General features: G+C 36.3%; 1 protein-coding gene across 4 annotated transcripts; it reads right to left on the bottom strand.

The window, feature by feature from the left end:
- Positions 1–3,539: 3,539 nt before the first annotated feature.
- On the bottom strand, positions 3,540–15,900 carry LOC109170789 (ribonuclease J). 4 transcript variants are annotated; one of them, XM_019319955.1, is made up of 17 exons: positions 15,583–15,897; positions 14,942–15,170; positions 14,509–14,632; positions 13,150–13,206; positions 11,713–11,904; positions 11,555–11,632; positions 11,010–11,192; positions 10,061–10,141; positions 9,614–9,679; positions 9,449–9,541; positions 7,959–8,084; positions 7,570–7,683; positions 6,349–6,444; positions 6,143–6,240; positions 5,618–6,072; positions 4,537–4,988; positions 3,540–4,135 (listed from the first exon to the last, which is right to left on the bottom strand). In XM_019319955.1, exons 1-17 carry the CDS (start codon positions 15,701–15,703, stop codon positions 4,040–4,042), a joined length of 2,661 nt encoding a protein of 886 aa, XP_019175500.1. In that variant the 5' UTR covers positions 15,704–15,897; the 3' UTR covers positions 3,540–4,039. The 4 variants fall into 4 exon arrangements, with proteins under 4 accessions (XP_019175500.1, XP_019175498.1, XP_019175499.1 ...); XM_019319953.1 differs by having other exon boundaries at positions 9,449–9,679; positions 15,583–15,898; XM_019319954.1 differs by having other exon boundaries at positions 4,537–4,964; positions 9,449–9,679; positions 15,583–15,898.
- Between the last annotated feature and the right edge of the window lie 1,162 nt (positions 15,901–17,062).

Here is a 17,062-nt window from a genome sequence, read left to right as displayed (position 1 = left end):
TGAGGGAAAGAGTATGAGAGAAAGAATGAGTGGTAAAATGAGGGATGGATAGGAAAAGAAAGAGTTGAGGTGAGCTAAAAACATAGAGTGTGGGAGGTGTTCCTGGAGGCTATGAAGTCCTGCTGGCCGGGACCGAGTCTCAACGTAAGGTATTGGTGGTACAACATGACACCCTAGTCCGGGCAGGACTAATCAAATCCGTTGACCTGGTCAGGCTTGCTGCTGGCCAATAGTAGCCGAATCCCTTCCGGGCTCCGGGGGGGACGGGACTTGGAGGCGATGAGGTTCTGCTGGTCGGGACTGAGTCTCAACGTAAGGTGTTGGCGGTACAACATGTCACCCTAGTCCGGGCTGAACGGTGCACCGGGCAGGACTAGTCAAATCCGTTGACCTGGTCAGGCTTGCTGCTGGCCAATAGTAGCCGAGTCCCTTCTGGGCTCCGGGGGGGACGGGTCTTAATTTGGGGGTTGCTGTTTGTTCGCGTCAGCCTGTTAATACCTATACACTCACCCTATGAAAAAGATTGAAATAGTTGGGGTCAAGGGAACAGGATGCTTGTCTGTTCTATCTTGTTTTCTATCTTTGCAAGTATTTGTTTCTTTGGCCTCCGAGGCATTGACTGGTCTGTAGGCTTTTTTGGTTCCGCCTTTGCAGGCATCTTTTAAGATAGACCAGGCCTCAACATTGATGCAAGGGTAAGAAATTGCATCATGGCTCGGGCTGAACGGTGGCCGGGTAGGGATTTTTCAAATCCGTTGGCGGTAGTCCAGGCTTGTTGCTGACCCATAGTAGCGAATCCCGTTAGGGTTGGTTCTGGTTTGTTGCTGGTACTGATCAGGGTTGATGCTATTGGTTGCTCATTATATCGGTCTGTGTGCCGAAGTTTTAGCCTATGGGGAGGAGGTGTGTATTATTGCTTGGTAACAGGGCAGTCAATAGCACCCCGGGAGATGTTGCGGTTGTGGTTGCAGCCCGGTCAGATTGCATTATAGTTCTGGGACGCTATGGTGCGGCTGGCGGGGAAGTGCTATGGCGCGTGACACGAAAGATGGCTTTTCCCCTTGTTGCCCATTTACACATTTATATGATGGGCTGTGATGCTGACATACTATACTTGATTCTCATTCATCGAGCAGGCGTGCACTCTACATACTACATACTACTTGGTAGTATTTTTTATTTTTTATTCTTTATTTATTATTACTTAGCTAGTATTTGGTCTAGCGTTAGTGCTATGCTAGCATGGGACTTGGGGCCGCGCATGTTATAGCCCCGGGGCCTTCGTCTGTAATCTTTAGTTACTCTTTTTTAGATTAGTTAGTTGGATTTAGGCCATGTGGGGTCTAAGTCCTTTCGAACTTTGTATTTGACTTCGGTCTCTTTTTTATTAATAAAGTATGTTTTGAAAAAAAAAAAAAAAAAAAAAAAAAAAACCCTAAACCCCAACCCAAAACCCTAAACCCTAAACCCTAAACCCCCAACCCTAAACCCCAAACCCCAAATCCTAAACCCTAAACCCTAAACCCTAAACCCTAAACCCCTAACCCCTAACCCTGAACCCAGAACCCAGAACCCAGAACCCAGAACCCTGAGGGGATGGGACCTTAGCCTAAGGATGGTTGGGTAGGTTGGATCCTAGAGCTTGGGCATCGGTCCCATCACTTATGTGGGACGGGGAGCTCACTTTGATACCATGGGTCCTTAGATGTCTGGAAAGAGATGGGACATGAATGTTAGACCTACTTGAGGAGTTTTTTGATAGTATGAGTCTTTTGGCCTTGATAGTTTGTTTATGTTTGAGTTAGGAGCGTTGTTTCCATTAGGGTGGTCACTTTACGACCACCCTTGTATATATACTTCGGCCGAATGGCCTCGACTCTTGTGAGCCATAGCCCACTTTCGAGGCTATGGCGTTTGATTGTAAACTTATGCTTTTGATGAAATAAATGCACAGTTTTAAAAAAAAAAAAAAATCTAAAAAAAAAAACTTTTAAACCCTAAACCCTAAATCCTAAACCCTAATAATGAGTAGTAAGCTTTAACGTTGATGGTATTTTGAATAAGTAGCTAGTGCTTTGCACCAAGTCTTCATAGGATTCTTGTGTTAGTCATAGTCACTTTTGGGCTTGGCTTGTACATAGACTTTTTTATATATAAAAATAAATAAATAAATAAAACCCAACCCAACCCAACCCAAACCCTAAAACCACCCTAAACTCTAATGTTGGGGGAGGGTAAGGATATCAGTGCTCATAGTAAAGCCTTGCTCGGTAAAAATGCAAAGCTCTGTACATAATGGATTTACTTGTGTTCAAAGGGTGGTGTGTTTTGGATAGCTTGATTAATGCGCATCGGTCTCGCCCTTTGTGTGGGGCAAAGATGTTGTATGGTTTTTTGCTTATTTGTTGAATTACTTGGAGTGATGAATGTGAGTGTTAGAGAGTCACCTTTGTGGACCATTAACATTGCAACCTTCGAATAGGCTGGTTTGGGTGATAATTATTTGGTGCTTGGTTGAGGCCATTATTTCAATTTTAATATAGTGCATAGCCTTAGGTAGTTTTGATACATAGAATGCAACATTTTTTTAAAGCTTCAACCCTAGTGTTGGGTGGCCACTTTTTGGGTCAGTTATACATATTTTTTGAAACTCAATAAAAAATCATAGTTTCTTTAAAAAAAATAATAAAATCTAAACCCTAACAAAGTTACTAAAAGATTTCAAAATCATTAACAAATGGTATACGGATACCAAATATTTAACTTAAAGGAAACCAGGTGCATATCAAGCAGATGATCTAAATGGACCAAGAAGCAATGAACTACTAACCTTGTATTTTTGAACAAGAGAGCCCACAAAGATTTGCATTGTGCAGGACTTCGACCGATTCCGTCAAATAGTAAATTTGAAGATATATCTTGCCAGAGAGCCATTCGCCCCTTGAGAACTTGGAACTTGCTATTGAGTTCACCACGCATTTTAATCAATTTCTTAACCTCTTCAGGTTTCCACTTGTTCCTTGTCATGGACTTTGAAGATTTCAATTTAAATTTTGACAAGTCATAACAAAGTTTATTATTTCTTTTAACCCCAAACTCCAAACCCCCTAACCCTAAACCCAAAGATTTCACCCAATTACTTAACAAAGTTACTAAAAGATTTCACAATCATTAATAAATGGTATATCAAATATTTAACTTAAAGAAAAGCAGGTGCATATCAAGCAGATTCAAGTAGATGATCTAAATAGACTAATAAGCAATAAACTACTAACCTCGTATTTTTGAACAAGAAATGACCACAGAAATTTGCATTGCCCAGAACTTCGACTGATTCCATCAAATAGTCAATTTGAAGATCTCTTGTCAAAGTGTCATTCGCCCCTTGAGAACTTAAAATTTGCTAGAGTTCACCATGCATTTTAATCAACTTCTTAACCTCTTCAAGTTTCCACTTGTTCCTTGTCATGGACTTCGAAAATTTCAATTTAGATTTTGACAAGTCAGGTTGCTCACGCTTTGATTAAGGAAGCTATTTGTATGCCTGACCCATAAATACTTGTCTTTATAATCCATAATAAAAGTACTAATAATGCCTTCCTCCGCCAACATTACAACTGACTACTGCAAAAATAAATATTACAGCTTGTGGGGTCAACCTGATCACCATAATGCTCCAAAATTGACAACAATTACATATCTACATCTATTGTTCCCATAGTTTTTTGTTAACTTGTACTGGGCAATCAATGGTTACTAAAATGGTTCTGGGTAAAAAAACTAAGAATTGCATGATAACACGAGTTTGTGATCATTTGTCTTTTTGTTTTTAGAATGATAGCTAAAGCTAATCACTCCACCGAGTGGAATCCATCATATCACCACATCAGTAACAGTTCGGCTGCAGCATGTAAAATCACGACCTAGTTGGCAGAGAGATATCGCATGCCAACACACTGGTCAGGACTATCCTTTACCTTTACATGATTTTTGTCTAGCACTACACCAAAAATTTCACAGCTCTACCAACATTTCCTTATCATTTTGATGTCGGTGCCTCCAAATCTGACAAAATACTATTCATATCCTTAAAATAAGGCCACTTTTCCTGGCTCTTTCTATCCTTCTTACTTTCCTGTTAAGAAGACAGCAGGAGGTCATACAAAATACAAAAAGTCAAACTATAGCATTTCGACAAGTTCTATAAAAATAATAATTATAGATCATTGATAAGCTCCCAAAACCAAGCAGTACAACTAGGATTTCATGAGATCACAAAATTCCCTGATATGACAGGGAAATTCTATAAGCATGCCATTATAAGTTGGCCCCATAAGGAAACACGGATAATGTGATTATGATTTAAGACTTGATTGTGAAATTGACTCCAAGTTACTTAAAGATTATTGGGATAACAAAGTTACTAAAAGATTTCACAATCATTCACAAATGGTATACCAAATATTTAACTTAAAGGAAACCATGTGCATATCAAGCAGATGATCTAAATGGACCAAGAAGCAATAAACTACTAACCTCGTATTTTTGAACAAGAGATGCCCACAGAGATTTGCATTGCCCAGGACTTCGACTGATTCCGTCAGATAGTAAATTCGAAGATATCTCTTGCCAGAGAGCCATTCGCCCCTTGAGAACTTGGAATTTGCTATTGAGTTCACCACGCATTTTAATCAACTTCTTAACCTCTTCAGGTTTCCACTTGTTCCTTGTCATGGACTTCGAAGATTTCAATTTAGATTTTGACAAGTCAGAAAAAAGTTTATTATTTCCTTTAACAGAGCTATCATGTAGTTGTTCTTGGAGAAGGGCACCATCACCATTTTCTTCTGATGGATGAATGGTTGATGATGTTACAAATGGTTTCCAAAAGTCATCTGATGGAAGGTCATTGTTAGAACAATCTTGCAACAAGCTAGAGCTTGTAGTTTCTTCATCAGATGTATCTGTTTCAATATCTATATCAGTACCTACTTGAAAGATAAACAATGAGGCTAGATTGCTATAAAGTACAAATGATGAAAGAGTGCAGGATATATATAGAAAATCCAAGCATTTCAACTCTAGGCATACAGCATACTCATGTAATAAGGACGAACAGCACAAATAAATCAAACTTCATACATACATGGAATGTTCTATAATATGTACAAGAGACTAAGTTCCAATATATCATACCATAAATAGCACCATTACTAGTTTACTCCACTCATTAGTCACTTAGAAATAGAATTCTCCAACTAACCAATGATCATATCAAATGAATTGTGTATTTCTCCCTAAGTTTTACCTAAATACATAATCATTGAATTCACACAATTTTCACAGAGAAAGTTATAAAACGTAATTAATAATGTGTGCCCTTAAAGTAGATAAAATTTTAGCACCAGGTAATAACAGAAGTGCATTCATAGGTTTATTAGTACGTACTATAAATAATTAATATTAGTGATCATTCTTCTTCAAAAGTGGTCAGTTCAAAACTTCAAATGGCATGAGCTGAAAAGGAAATAACACTTGTAATGAGACAGCAAGAACCATTGACAAAGACTTTCTCCATTTGTAAAAGTTGAAACACAGCAGAAACCTTAAACCTAACCTTTTTCTTCCTCATATGCAATGTTCATCAGATGTTCTGGGCCATTGTTTTCTTCTTCTGCTTGTATTGTATTTGACCATCTCTTTTCCTGATCTCCATTGATGGCTTTTCTTAGCACAGAAATTCCAGAACCAACATGTGATTTTCCTGATAGCTTACCACTGATCTCATCTGCTAGGACACTGACAGGATTTTCTGTAGCAATTGCAATAACTTCAGGCCTTTTGCTACTATATTTTCTAACTAGTTTCCTTAAAACTTCAGATACAGTTCTTTCCATGTGGTGGAGAGGACAATTTACAGGACAGCTAGAGAGTGCAGCATGTGCAGCTTTGTGGAGTGCATCCAAAAGTTTTCCTTTGTCAAGCCATAGACAACGAGTAGTGATTCTTATTTTTCCTTTTATAGCTTTCTCAGATAGAGTATCAGTGGGTTGAGGACGTAAAATCTCCATACTGTAGCATAAATCAAGCTATCAGTATCACAAAGTAAAATATAAACAAGCTGGATGCTCCAGAATGCTACCTGATCACTATTATACCATCTGATGCAATTCTCATTCTCTCATCAACACACAATTCAGCAGCTGTTCCAAATGCTTTGTCACCATCACTATACATTAACTGCAGTTTTGGAACTATATTAGCATTACTATATAATAATGTACAAGTAGGTAATTAAGTAGATATTCGTATGTGATCAACAGAGATGTATTTTGAAGAATAAGACACCTGTAAATTCTCTTTTCCTAAGGAAATAAAACCATTTGATAGAACTCTTCTGTTCCTCAAATGTGAAACACCAAGCATCTCTCCATTCTTGATAACCTGATTACAAAGTAATTAAAAAAAATTCACAATTGAAAAGAGGAAGCACACTATATCCGAATCTATGCATAATATCAACTTTAGTAGCCATTTCTCCAATACCCGTAGTTATTGGCATTCATTTAATGCACCACAGCAATATGAATAAATATTTGAGAGAAAAGTTCTGCAACCCTAGGATGTTCTTAACCACTATACCAGTATACCTTTCTATCAGGTTATGTTAATTTAGTAACAGAAAAGAGGATCAGCATGTGAAAAGACTTTGCCACAAATACTCTTGCAAAATCCAAGAATGGAGCATTATATTATAATTATATTGGTTTTTATAAGTAAATCCAAGTATTAATTAGCATGTCTAATTTGAAAATGAACACCAAGACTGACAGAGCAATGTGTACATCACTGATTGAAGTATATTTATTTCATATTTTCATACAAAGTATCAATGTTGGAAAATAGAAGTTAGTAAAAGCAGATTACTCGGAACATAATTAGAGAAAATTAATAAATAACTAAATACAAAAAAAAGGGGGAATGATCAACATTTATATTGTTATCCATTATAGATCGAAGGGGATCAATACTTGGTCAAAAAATAGAGATAGTGGGAGCCAGAAGACTAAGAACTGTGTTGAAGCCTCCATTTGAGGAGCCTGTAAGAGACACTCCAACTTCCAAGGATTGTTGAACAGGTGATGTCATATGATGGAATTTCAATGGAAAATTAGCCAATTAAAAATCAACCTTAACTTTATCGGGACTGTTGATTTGCTAATTACAAAATAATATTTTGGTAATTAAGCTTGAGGTATGATACTGTTTCAACCAGATATCAGTGGCACTAATTTCCATTTCTGGGGAGATCTTGTATTTTTCATGGTAATTTTTATTACACTTACAGACTTTCTGTACAACAAGGAAACCCATTAATTTCACAAGCAAAAAGATATAAATAAAAGCAACTCCATATATCTTAACTTCTTAACCATTATTAGTTTGCTCTAGCCTGGTAATGAGGTATATATGTTAGAACTGTACCTCCTTGTAGCCTCAAAACAAAGCTGACATGCTCTGTATTGAAAATCTCTGCAGTTTAAATAAAGTTAAACAAATACAACTTACCGTGCTGTGCCGAATGCCAGTTGACCTCCCAAGCAGTTCATGCTCCTTTAGGAACAAGAGTTCTCCATGAATTGGAAGAAAATGTTGTGGCTTCACAATTCTCAGCACTTCTTCCTTAAAATACAAATTTCAAATAGATTTCAATTCATAAAACATTTATTTTTTTCCTTATTTGGAGAATAAAACCACATAGCTCTAAAGTGAATGAAGCAGGAAATTTATAAACAATTTTAGTTTGCACTTGCAGTCTTGCACTGACAAGTTTAAAAGAAAATATAGTCAAGATACAACATAACTCTTCTATTCATAGCTCAATCTAATCTATAAGATCCCAAGCCAATAAAACTCCAGTGACATACATGAGTTTCACTTTAAGAATAAAGAATTACCAATTCTTCACGGTGAGCATGGCCAGATGTGTGCAACAGCTCATTCTTGCCCATGATTACTGTTGATCCTATTTCAGAAATACGGTTTAGCATTTTCATTACCCGAGTCTCATTGCCAGGGATCACCTATAAGATATATTGCATAATTTATCATGACAATTGAACATCTCACAAATTTATTACATGAAGGGGAAAAAGTGAAAAAAGGATAAAAGCAAACAGGAATATGAAGATTCAACAAACAGTCTGTTAAATTTCCTAAGACATTGGCCGTTTACTAACTGGAAATTTCTGGAAATTTCCGGAAACGGGAAAATAGAAAACAGAAAACCTGTTTACTAACACAGTTTTCATTTTCAAAACTGAAAATAATTTCTGGAAATTTCTGAAAAATTGAAATACACTTAAAAACTGTTTTCGAAATGGAAAACAGAATCATCTATCATCTATTTAGTTATATATCGTTATAACCACATTAGTATGATTACATTCATTATCATCTTATTTTACTTATCACTATTTTTTATCTTTTCTACTTACTTTACATATTTAAACATAATTTATTTGCTTACACTTTAAAGTTAGACATTATTTACATTATCAAAATTAAGAATTAAATTATGTATAATGTTTTAGATTTTGATTGAACTCAATAGATTATTAGTTCGAATATTTTTAATTATGTTATATCATAATACAAGTTCGGTCCAGATATCGAATATTGAAAATTGAAATCTCACATATATTAGAATTCAAAGTAAAAGTTATATATTCATATACATGTCATTCAAATGAATATATCCAAAAAAATATATATATATATATTTTAAATATTAGCTCAAAAAATATTAATATTATCTAAACTAAATTTTAAGTGAAAACTGAAAAATTAAAAAACAGAGAACAGAAAACTGTTAGTAAACAAGTTTTCTAAACAGAAAACAGAGAATGAAAAACAAAGAATGAAAACTGAAAAAGTAGAAAACAGAAAACAGAAAACAGTTTTCTGTTGGTAAACGGACCCTGTATGTTTGGTTTGGATTGTGGGAATATAATATTACCTTGTTTGGTTAAGGGTTATATTTTAGGTAATACGGATCAATTTACTATAATGTCCTCAATAATATATATGTGTGTGTGTGTGGGGTCTATATTTATTTATTTATATGTATACAATTCTTAAGTGTGTTTATAATTATACATAAATGAATGTATATCAATGATTAATAGTAATAAATAAATAAATGTATAATATACACACATGTATATTTGATTATATAAACATATACTCGGTATTTATTTTATATATATTGTTGTATGCACATTACCTTGAAACATTACGGTCATATCAGCTTTGAGGTAATATAACATTACCAAGTAATCTCATAACTTAAACCAAACAAGGTAATACAACATTACCAGACTCACATTAGTACATTACCTAGGTAACCAAACGCCCCCTTAAAGTCATAAATTTTACAACTCATTACCTTAGCAGAGTAAAGAATCAAATCATCTTTGCTCAATTTGAGTGAATGGCTACTCCCATAAGATGCAAGATTCAATGCAGCACGTGGTTCAGCCTGACAGAGCAGTAAATTTAGATAGACAAGAATGCAGTTTGCAAAGGCATAAAAAGCATCAATATTACTTACTTGAGAGCCTGTTGTGACAATCAACAAGTCTTTTGGGGCATATGAATCAATATCTTCTGCTTTCACCTGTGAAGAGATGCACATCAAAATCATAGCAAAAGTTTTCTAATTAGATTAAGCTATAAAGGTCTTATCAGACTGGTAGATTTACATTAATGTGGTAAACTTATCTATGACAGAATTAACATACTCCAATTTACATAAAAGCTTATTCAGTCATCTATATTTTCTTCTATTACTTTCATACTTTTACTAACCACCACCCCTCTCCCCCCCCCCCCCCAAAAAAAAAGAGCACACGTGCATGTATACAAAAACTATAAAACACAGGCCAGTCGTGAAAAAAACTTCAATTCCATTTTTACACTGCTTGAAATCATGAGATGGTCGTCAGTAGGTGCAGAGAACCATCACCCCTCCAGTAAGGATGAAGTGTTAATTCATTACCAAAGTTGATGGATCAATTGGTGCCTTCCCATCTTTCCATGCAGCATCAAGGTATGTCCTCAAGGACATGCCAACAAACACCTATTGAAATTATGATATTACCAAATGAATCCATAGGTAGAGACGATTCTAAGCAACAGTAAAAGGTCATAAGGGCCCGGGCCCAGGCCCGCACGGGTAGCTCCATTGATTCGTGGGTGGCATATCATAGGCAAGGACGCCAAGATAAGCTCAGGCAACCGCAGTGTGGGAGTTTCACCCTCTTGTGGGTGTGGCTCCTTATGGGCAATTTGGCACCAGGCACTGGTCCTCCCACCTAATGGGCTGCTGAGTCACTGTAAGTTGATTCGTGGGTGGCATATCATAGGCAAGGACGCCAAGATAAGCTCAGGCAACCGCAGTGTGGGAGTTTCACCCTCTTGTGGGTGTGGCTCCTTATGGGCAATTTGGCACCAGGCACTGGTCCTCCCACCTAATGGGCTGCTGAGTCACTGTAAGTTGATTCGTGGGTGGCATATCATAGGCAAGGACGCCAAGATAAGCTCGGGCAACTACAGTGTGGGAGTTTCACCCTCTTGTGGGTGTGGCTCCTTATGGGCAATTGGGCATCAGGCACTGGTCCTCCCACCTAATGGGCTACCAAGTCACTGTCAGTTGATTCGTGGGTGGCATATCATAGGCAAGGACGCCAAGATAAGCTCGGGCAGCCGCAGTGTTGGAGTTTCACCCTCTTGTGGGGGTGGCTCCTTATGGGCAATTGGGCACCAGGCACTGGTCCTCCCACCTAATGGGCTACCAAGTCACTGTGATTTAGCCCCCACAATCCTGTCAGACCGGGGTGTCGGGGCCCTTGGGGCAAGGGACTTCGCCTTTTGTGGGCAAGTAAAAGGTCACAAGGGAATAGGAAAAGCTAAATATAACAGTCTAACATATAAAAGAGAAAACCTACCAGCTTTCTCCCAGTCAAATCAGCTGCGGCCTTCACACTTCCAAGACGATGGATATTTGATGCAAACTGAGTAGCAATGATTCTCCCAGTGGCAGCAGAAATGTGTCTCAACAATGAATCAGCTACAACAGTCTCACTAAGTGTCCTTCCAGGCGAAAGGACATTTGTCGAATCACTCATCATCTGTAAAACAGTTGACAAATATCACAATGGTTGCTATGGAGAACAGTGATTTTTTTTTTAAATGCATGGAATTCATGTTCGCCAATATTAAACAGCATGGTTAGAAGGCAGAGGTAGAAGATTTAGAGAATCTACTCTCCTAAACAAATCAATGTTCAAACTTCAAAATGAATGTTACATATTTAGTTTGTATATTAAGATGGATAGTACTCCAACTGTGTGGACAAGTATCAAGTATATGCAGAAGCAACCCAGTGAAACCCAATACAGAACATCAATTGATTCAAAGGATCTTAAGATGGCCAGAGCAGTCCTGCTTTTAGTGATGTTACTTAGAACAGTAATCAGATTCCCATGCTTACCAAAGTAACTCCTTCTTTTGAGAGTTCCTCAAGAGCTTCACGATCAAAAACATTCCCATCTAAAGGTGATTCATCTATCTGTTGAGCATAAAATAATGATTTATACTGTTGGAGATACTGTTAAAGGTGAAGTTGATAGAAACAAACAGCACTAATACCTTCCAGTCACCTGTATGGAGAATGGTGCCCGCATCACAGCGTAGAACTAGTCCACAACAATCAGGGATAGAATGGGTAACCCTAATAGGTTCTACCTCAAATGGTCCTGCAGTAAATCTTCTTCTTGTCTTAAATACTTTAAGCCTTGAAGGAACAAAGATACTGAACTCCTTCAGCCGTTTCTTGATCAGCTGTGTACAAACAAAAGGATATTAAGCTTGTGTGCACTTGTCTAGTTAGATAACCAATTTCAAACTGTTTAATGAATGAGCCAATCCCAAACAATCGCCTGTTCAATTCGTTTATATTCACAAACAAGCATGTTTACCAATTTGCAAGAGTTAATTCCACTTTTGGTCCCATAAGTATGGTGGCTTTTCCACTTTTGATTCACAACTTTAAAATTGACCACTTTGGTACTCAACTATAGTAACAGTGTCAATTTTAGTCCTTCATTAGCCTTTCTATCATCGGATGGTCAACAGTGAGGTCAAAATCGTAATTTCTTTTCCCACTCCCAATGAAGGGCTAAACTGAAAATGTTAACCATAATATTTTAAGCGCCTAATTTCAATTTTTTGCTTACATGGAAGAAACCAAAACTATGCTTTCTTCCTTGGGAGTTGGGAAAAATTACAATTCTGACCTCAGTGTTGACTAAGAAATGACAGAATGGCTAACAGAGAACTAAAATTGGCACTGTCACAATACCAGGAGTGGTTGATTTTAAAGCTGTGAACCAAAAATTAAATTTATTCAATTTGCAGTATTTGTCTGTTTATGGCATCATTTACCTGTTCGTGAATGATATCACTTTTGTTTCTCATTGGTAGAATATGAAAATTGTGACCCATAACTCCTTTATATAAGATCAGGTTTAGAAACACCATATGCAACAATGAGGTTAATCATTTTGGGCTCTTGAGTTCTAACTCAAGTTCCATGCATGAGCCTCAACATTGCGTAATGCAATGGGCTCAGCTGCAAGTGGGAGGCATTATAATTTTTTAGTTCAATTGATCTCAAATTAAATGTGCTAAACTCATATCAAGCTCCAGTAACTAGTGAGTCAAACTTGAACGACTCTTCAAAAAGCTTGGTCAAGCTCAAACAAACAAATGGCTTCCAGCTTAATATAAAGTCCTTGTAAGATGAAAATGGAAGTCTGGAAAAATAATAGAGCAAGGACTTACTCTCTATATTGGTGAGATGAAAATTAAGAGAAGATAGATGTTAAGAAGATAAAAGATACATAAATGAAAATATGAAATTATTAAAAGATTCCTCAGTTTATAGGACAGCTGGACAGACGAGGTATGAGTTGGATAAATAAAGCAAGAAGAGGATGGAAAATTTTCTCTGAACTGCAAACATATGCACTGGACTCCAAAAGTACCAGCAGAACCCAAATAAAACATGAAATGTGAGTTGCATACCTCCAACGTGAATGATGATGCAAATATTGGTGTATCAGAATCAAGAGCTGGAATGACCTGAATATAAGTAAACTGTTAAAAAGAAAACAAAAAATGCCAAGACAGATGCATGTGCAAGTGCCATATATCTGATGCACGCACATATACCAGATGCACAAAACACAAGGCAAAGAGGAGCAACTGTTTCCACCCTCAGTGTCTAAAGATAAAACACATAGAAAGCAAAACTTCTTAAAATAAGAAGATTTCCAAAATAATGCTAAACACAAAATACTTTAGAAGAAAACTACTTCATATACAGTATGTAGAGGAAATTAAGGGCATAAACATACCAAACAGATAATGTGCAGGCAGATCTACTTTAAGAATGTAAAGACTGATGTGTGGGCCTTTTTACAACCCATTTTTGGTACAGTTAGTTGTCTCTGTCTATCATCTCATAAGCTAAGTTAATTATACAGTTAGTTGTATGATGTGTGAGCCTTTTTGCAGCATAGTTAATTATCCATGAGCTTGTCTGGCAAACAGCTTACTGAAGCTTATTTTCTCCAAAAAGCATAAGATAGGCCAAAGTCTAAGGGACAAAAAGGCTTTTACAGCTAGTTCACTCTTCAGAAAAGCCTATTTTTGAGAGAAGCACTATGTCTATCATTCAATAAACCTCAAGTTGAGTATAGAGCCACAAATTGTCATTCAATGATGTCAAAAATGATAAACAGCAGCCACAATCCTACAGGCCCAAGACCTACACCTGAGAAACATGATAACGAATAACCATTTGAAACTCTCACAGACCAATAGAAATGTCTGCAATGAGAGGAAGTAGACACCAATTCAATTCATTTTATTGTACTGATAGTCAAATTAAAAGAGACTTTTAAAACAAATATGTTTCTATCTTTCTTTAACATTTTAAAACATGGCTTACACTAAGTAAGTTTGTTTTTCAATAATTACTTTTATAGGTATGAAATCTCTAAATTAAACCTTGTTTTTAAAACAAATCCAAATGCCCAGCCTTGAAAAGCAGAAAATGATAATGAGAATGAATTAATGAAATATAGGAAGTTTGAAACAACCTAAGTTCTCAAACCTTCAAATGCTCCAGGAAGTAAGATATTAATCTCAACATCAATGATAAAAAGTGAGCCAGATTATTCAACATGTATCAGGGCAATGGATGATATTTCATTTAAAAAACACACTTAGCAATTGAAAAACCTTGCAATTACTGGATTCAGTGTTAGTTTGTATTTGAGCATACACTCAATTAGGTGACAACATCGTGTCACACAACTGCAGTAATGCTGTCCACCACTAAAACGAAGGAAAATTCTAGAAGCAGAATAGAAACTTTACCCAAGGCAGCGCACCAATGTGATCCTCATGTCCATGAGTTATGATAACTGCTTCAATTTTGTGGCTCCATTTTTCAATGAAGGTGGTATCAGGAATAATTTTCACGACGCCAAGCTCATCATAGCTGGATAAATGTCAAAGGAGATCCAGTATTGATCCAGAGAAAGTGTAAGGAGTGTAAATTAGAAAATCAAAATGGCAACAAATCCTTTTGTTCAAAAAGTAAATAGAGGGAGTTTTCTGGATGTGAGTGGGGTTGGGGAAGATAAGCAGTCCCCTTCTTAGCAGGATTATCAAAATTTAGTTACTGGGTTACACATACTGTAATTATATTTAAGACACTTGATAGATATCTAACAAGCGGTACCTAGCCTCAAGTGCTGGGGAACAAATCTTTTAAGAACTGTAATCAAGGGTCTTTGTTTATACTTACCCGGGGAACATTACACCAGCATCAATCAGTATATATCGATCATAATACCCAACAAGCATGCAATTCATCCCAATTTCTCCTAAACCCCCAATGGGAAGGATTCGTAAAGGCGGGCCATCAGACCCTTCATAAAACTGTTCCATCTTTCGTTGAACAGCATCTTCCATACTTTTTCCAGCACCTTCACCTTTTACATTCCTTTTACGTGGAAGCTTAGCACCACGTATATCTGAAAGAACATTATGCATTAAGTTAGTCACTATAAATAAAATTTCAACCAAAAAAGTGCGGTAAATGCTTAACCAACAGAAATTCAAAAATAAAGACTCCACTTTTAAAGTTTTAGCCCATAAAATCCATTCCATGGCAGAGTCACAGATGAGTTTAGACACTATAATTGCGAAAAAATGCAGGAGAGCCATTTAAAATAGGGAAGCAGAAGTAAACATTAGGTATCAAAAATTGATGGGTAGGACCTGCATAACCTGCATTTAGTTCGACTCGTATGAGTAATGGGACCACGTAAAAGCAAAATAACTTTAAAAAATAAAATTAAACAACAAAAATGGATATTTCAAACTAGCAAATAAGGCTGGCTGTTTGAGAATGGGACAATCGGTCGTGTAACTCGTGTTGGGTACCTTTAACAGACGGAGTACGCACAGAGCAAGAAATGAATCGTCGTCTAAGAAGAGGCTGATACCATAGCTTGTATGGACACAATGAAACGCCAGAGGTAAAAGAAGTCACAGCCATCTTCATTCGACAATCTTATCTATCTGTGTGCATATAATATGCGAGTCTGGACAGACGGTTTAGCTTCCTTCTTCTCCCAATATACAAATGGAATTGAATAAACCGGGATTGGTGCGGCTTAGCTAGGGTGAAAGAGCGCGGAGAGTGTTCAGTGTAGAGATAAAGTGGAGAGAGGGGATTGAAACGCTGGCCTATAATATCTTTCCTATCCGAATTGGTTTTTAGCTTTGTACTTTGTTAGGAACCACGGGAGTTAAAATTAGAAGGAAAATAATTGCAATTTTATAGAAAAATAAAGTGAAATTTAAATTATATTAGTTTTTTTTTAAGGAAAAAATTATATTATATTAGTTAGTATAAAATAATTAGAGATTAGAAAATAATAAGTGAATAAAAATTAAGGGTGTGTTTGGTTGGTGGGTTTTGCCTATAGGAATGGGTGTGAAAGTGATTGTTGTCGTTTGGTTGATAGGTTTTTAGAACATTAATATGGGTTTCGAATACCCCATCAATTGAAAAACCTATATCCAAATAAAATAAGGGTTTCATTCCCTTATTCATTCTCAAGCACTACTATTAGTAACCATTCTCATTCCACCCTACTACCAAACATGTTAACTACTTCCACCAAAATCTATTACCCATTACCAAGTATTTGATACCCATTCTGATTCCGATTCCTATGTGCGAACCAAACACACCCTAAAATATTATTGTATACTAATAAGAAGAAGATTAAAATTGTAATTTACTATAAAATTATAATTATAATTGTATTCTTGAACTCGTGACTTCTTATATATGAGAAAGTCACGGAACTTCTTGTTACTAGACCACAAGGACATTTGTTGGTAATTGAATTACATAGACATACATAATTGATAAGTTACTTTGCTCCTGACATTTGAATTGATTTATTTTGCTGATAGAAAATATAATGCCGGTAAGTTACAATATATTTTGCTTTCGATTAATATTGATTATTGATTTAATTTGAACGAGACTGACTTTGTTTAATTATTTAGGTTCTTCCATACTTGTTGCATCCTTCAACAAAATATTATAGAAAAAAATTTAATTTTTGGTTCCACAAGTATGAGATCATTTTCACATTTGGTCTCTGACTATTTAGAATTTTTAGATTTAGTCTCACAACTTTTAAATTTCTACCCCATTTCGCCCGCCGGTAATTATTTTTCCGGCGAGGGAATTAACTTAAGGGTAAAATCCTACCACATTTGGTCCTTTAGATCAAAATGTTCTTGCTATAAATGTTGTATCTCGCAAAAGCTCTGAAGGGTTCTCAAAATTAAGGTACTTCTTATCATTAGTACTTTCAACTGGAAAAACTTTAAGCAAGCAACT

Source organism: Ipomoea nil, unplaced genomic scaffold, assembly GCF_001879475.1.
Source record: "Ipomoea nil cultivar Tokyo-kokei standard unplaced genomic scaffold, Asagao_1.1 scaffold3340, whole genome shotgun sequence".
Taxonomy (NCBI): domain Eukaryota; kingdom Viridiplantae; phylum Streptophyta; class Magnoliopsida; order Solanales; family Convolvulaceae; genus Ipomoea; species Ipomoea nil.
This window is presented reverse-complemented; position numbering and strand designations above follow the sequence as displayed.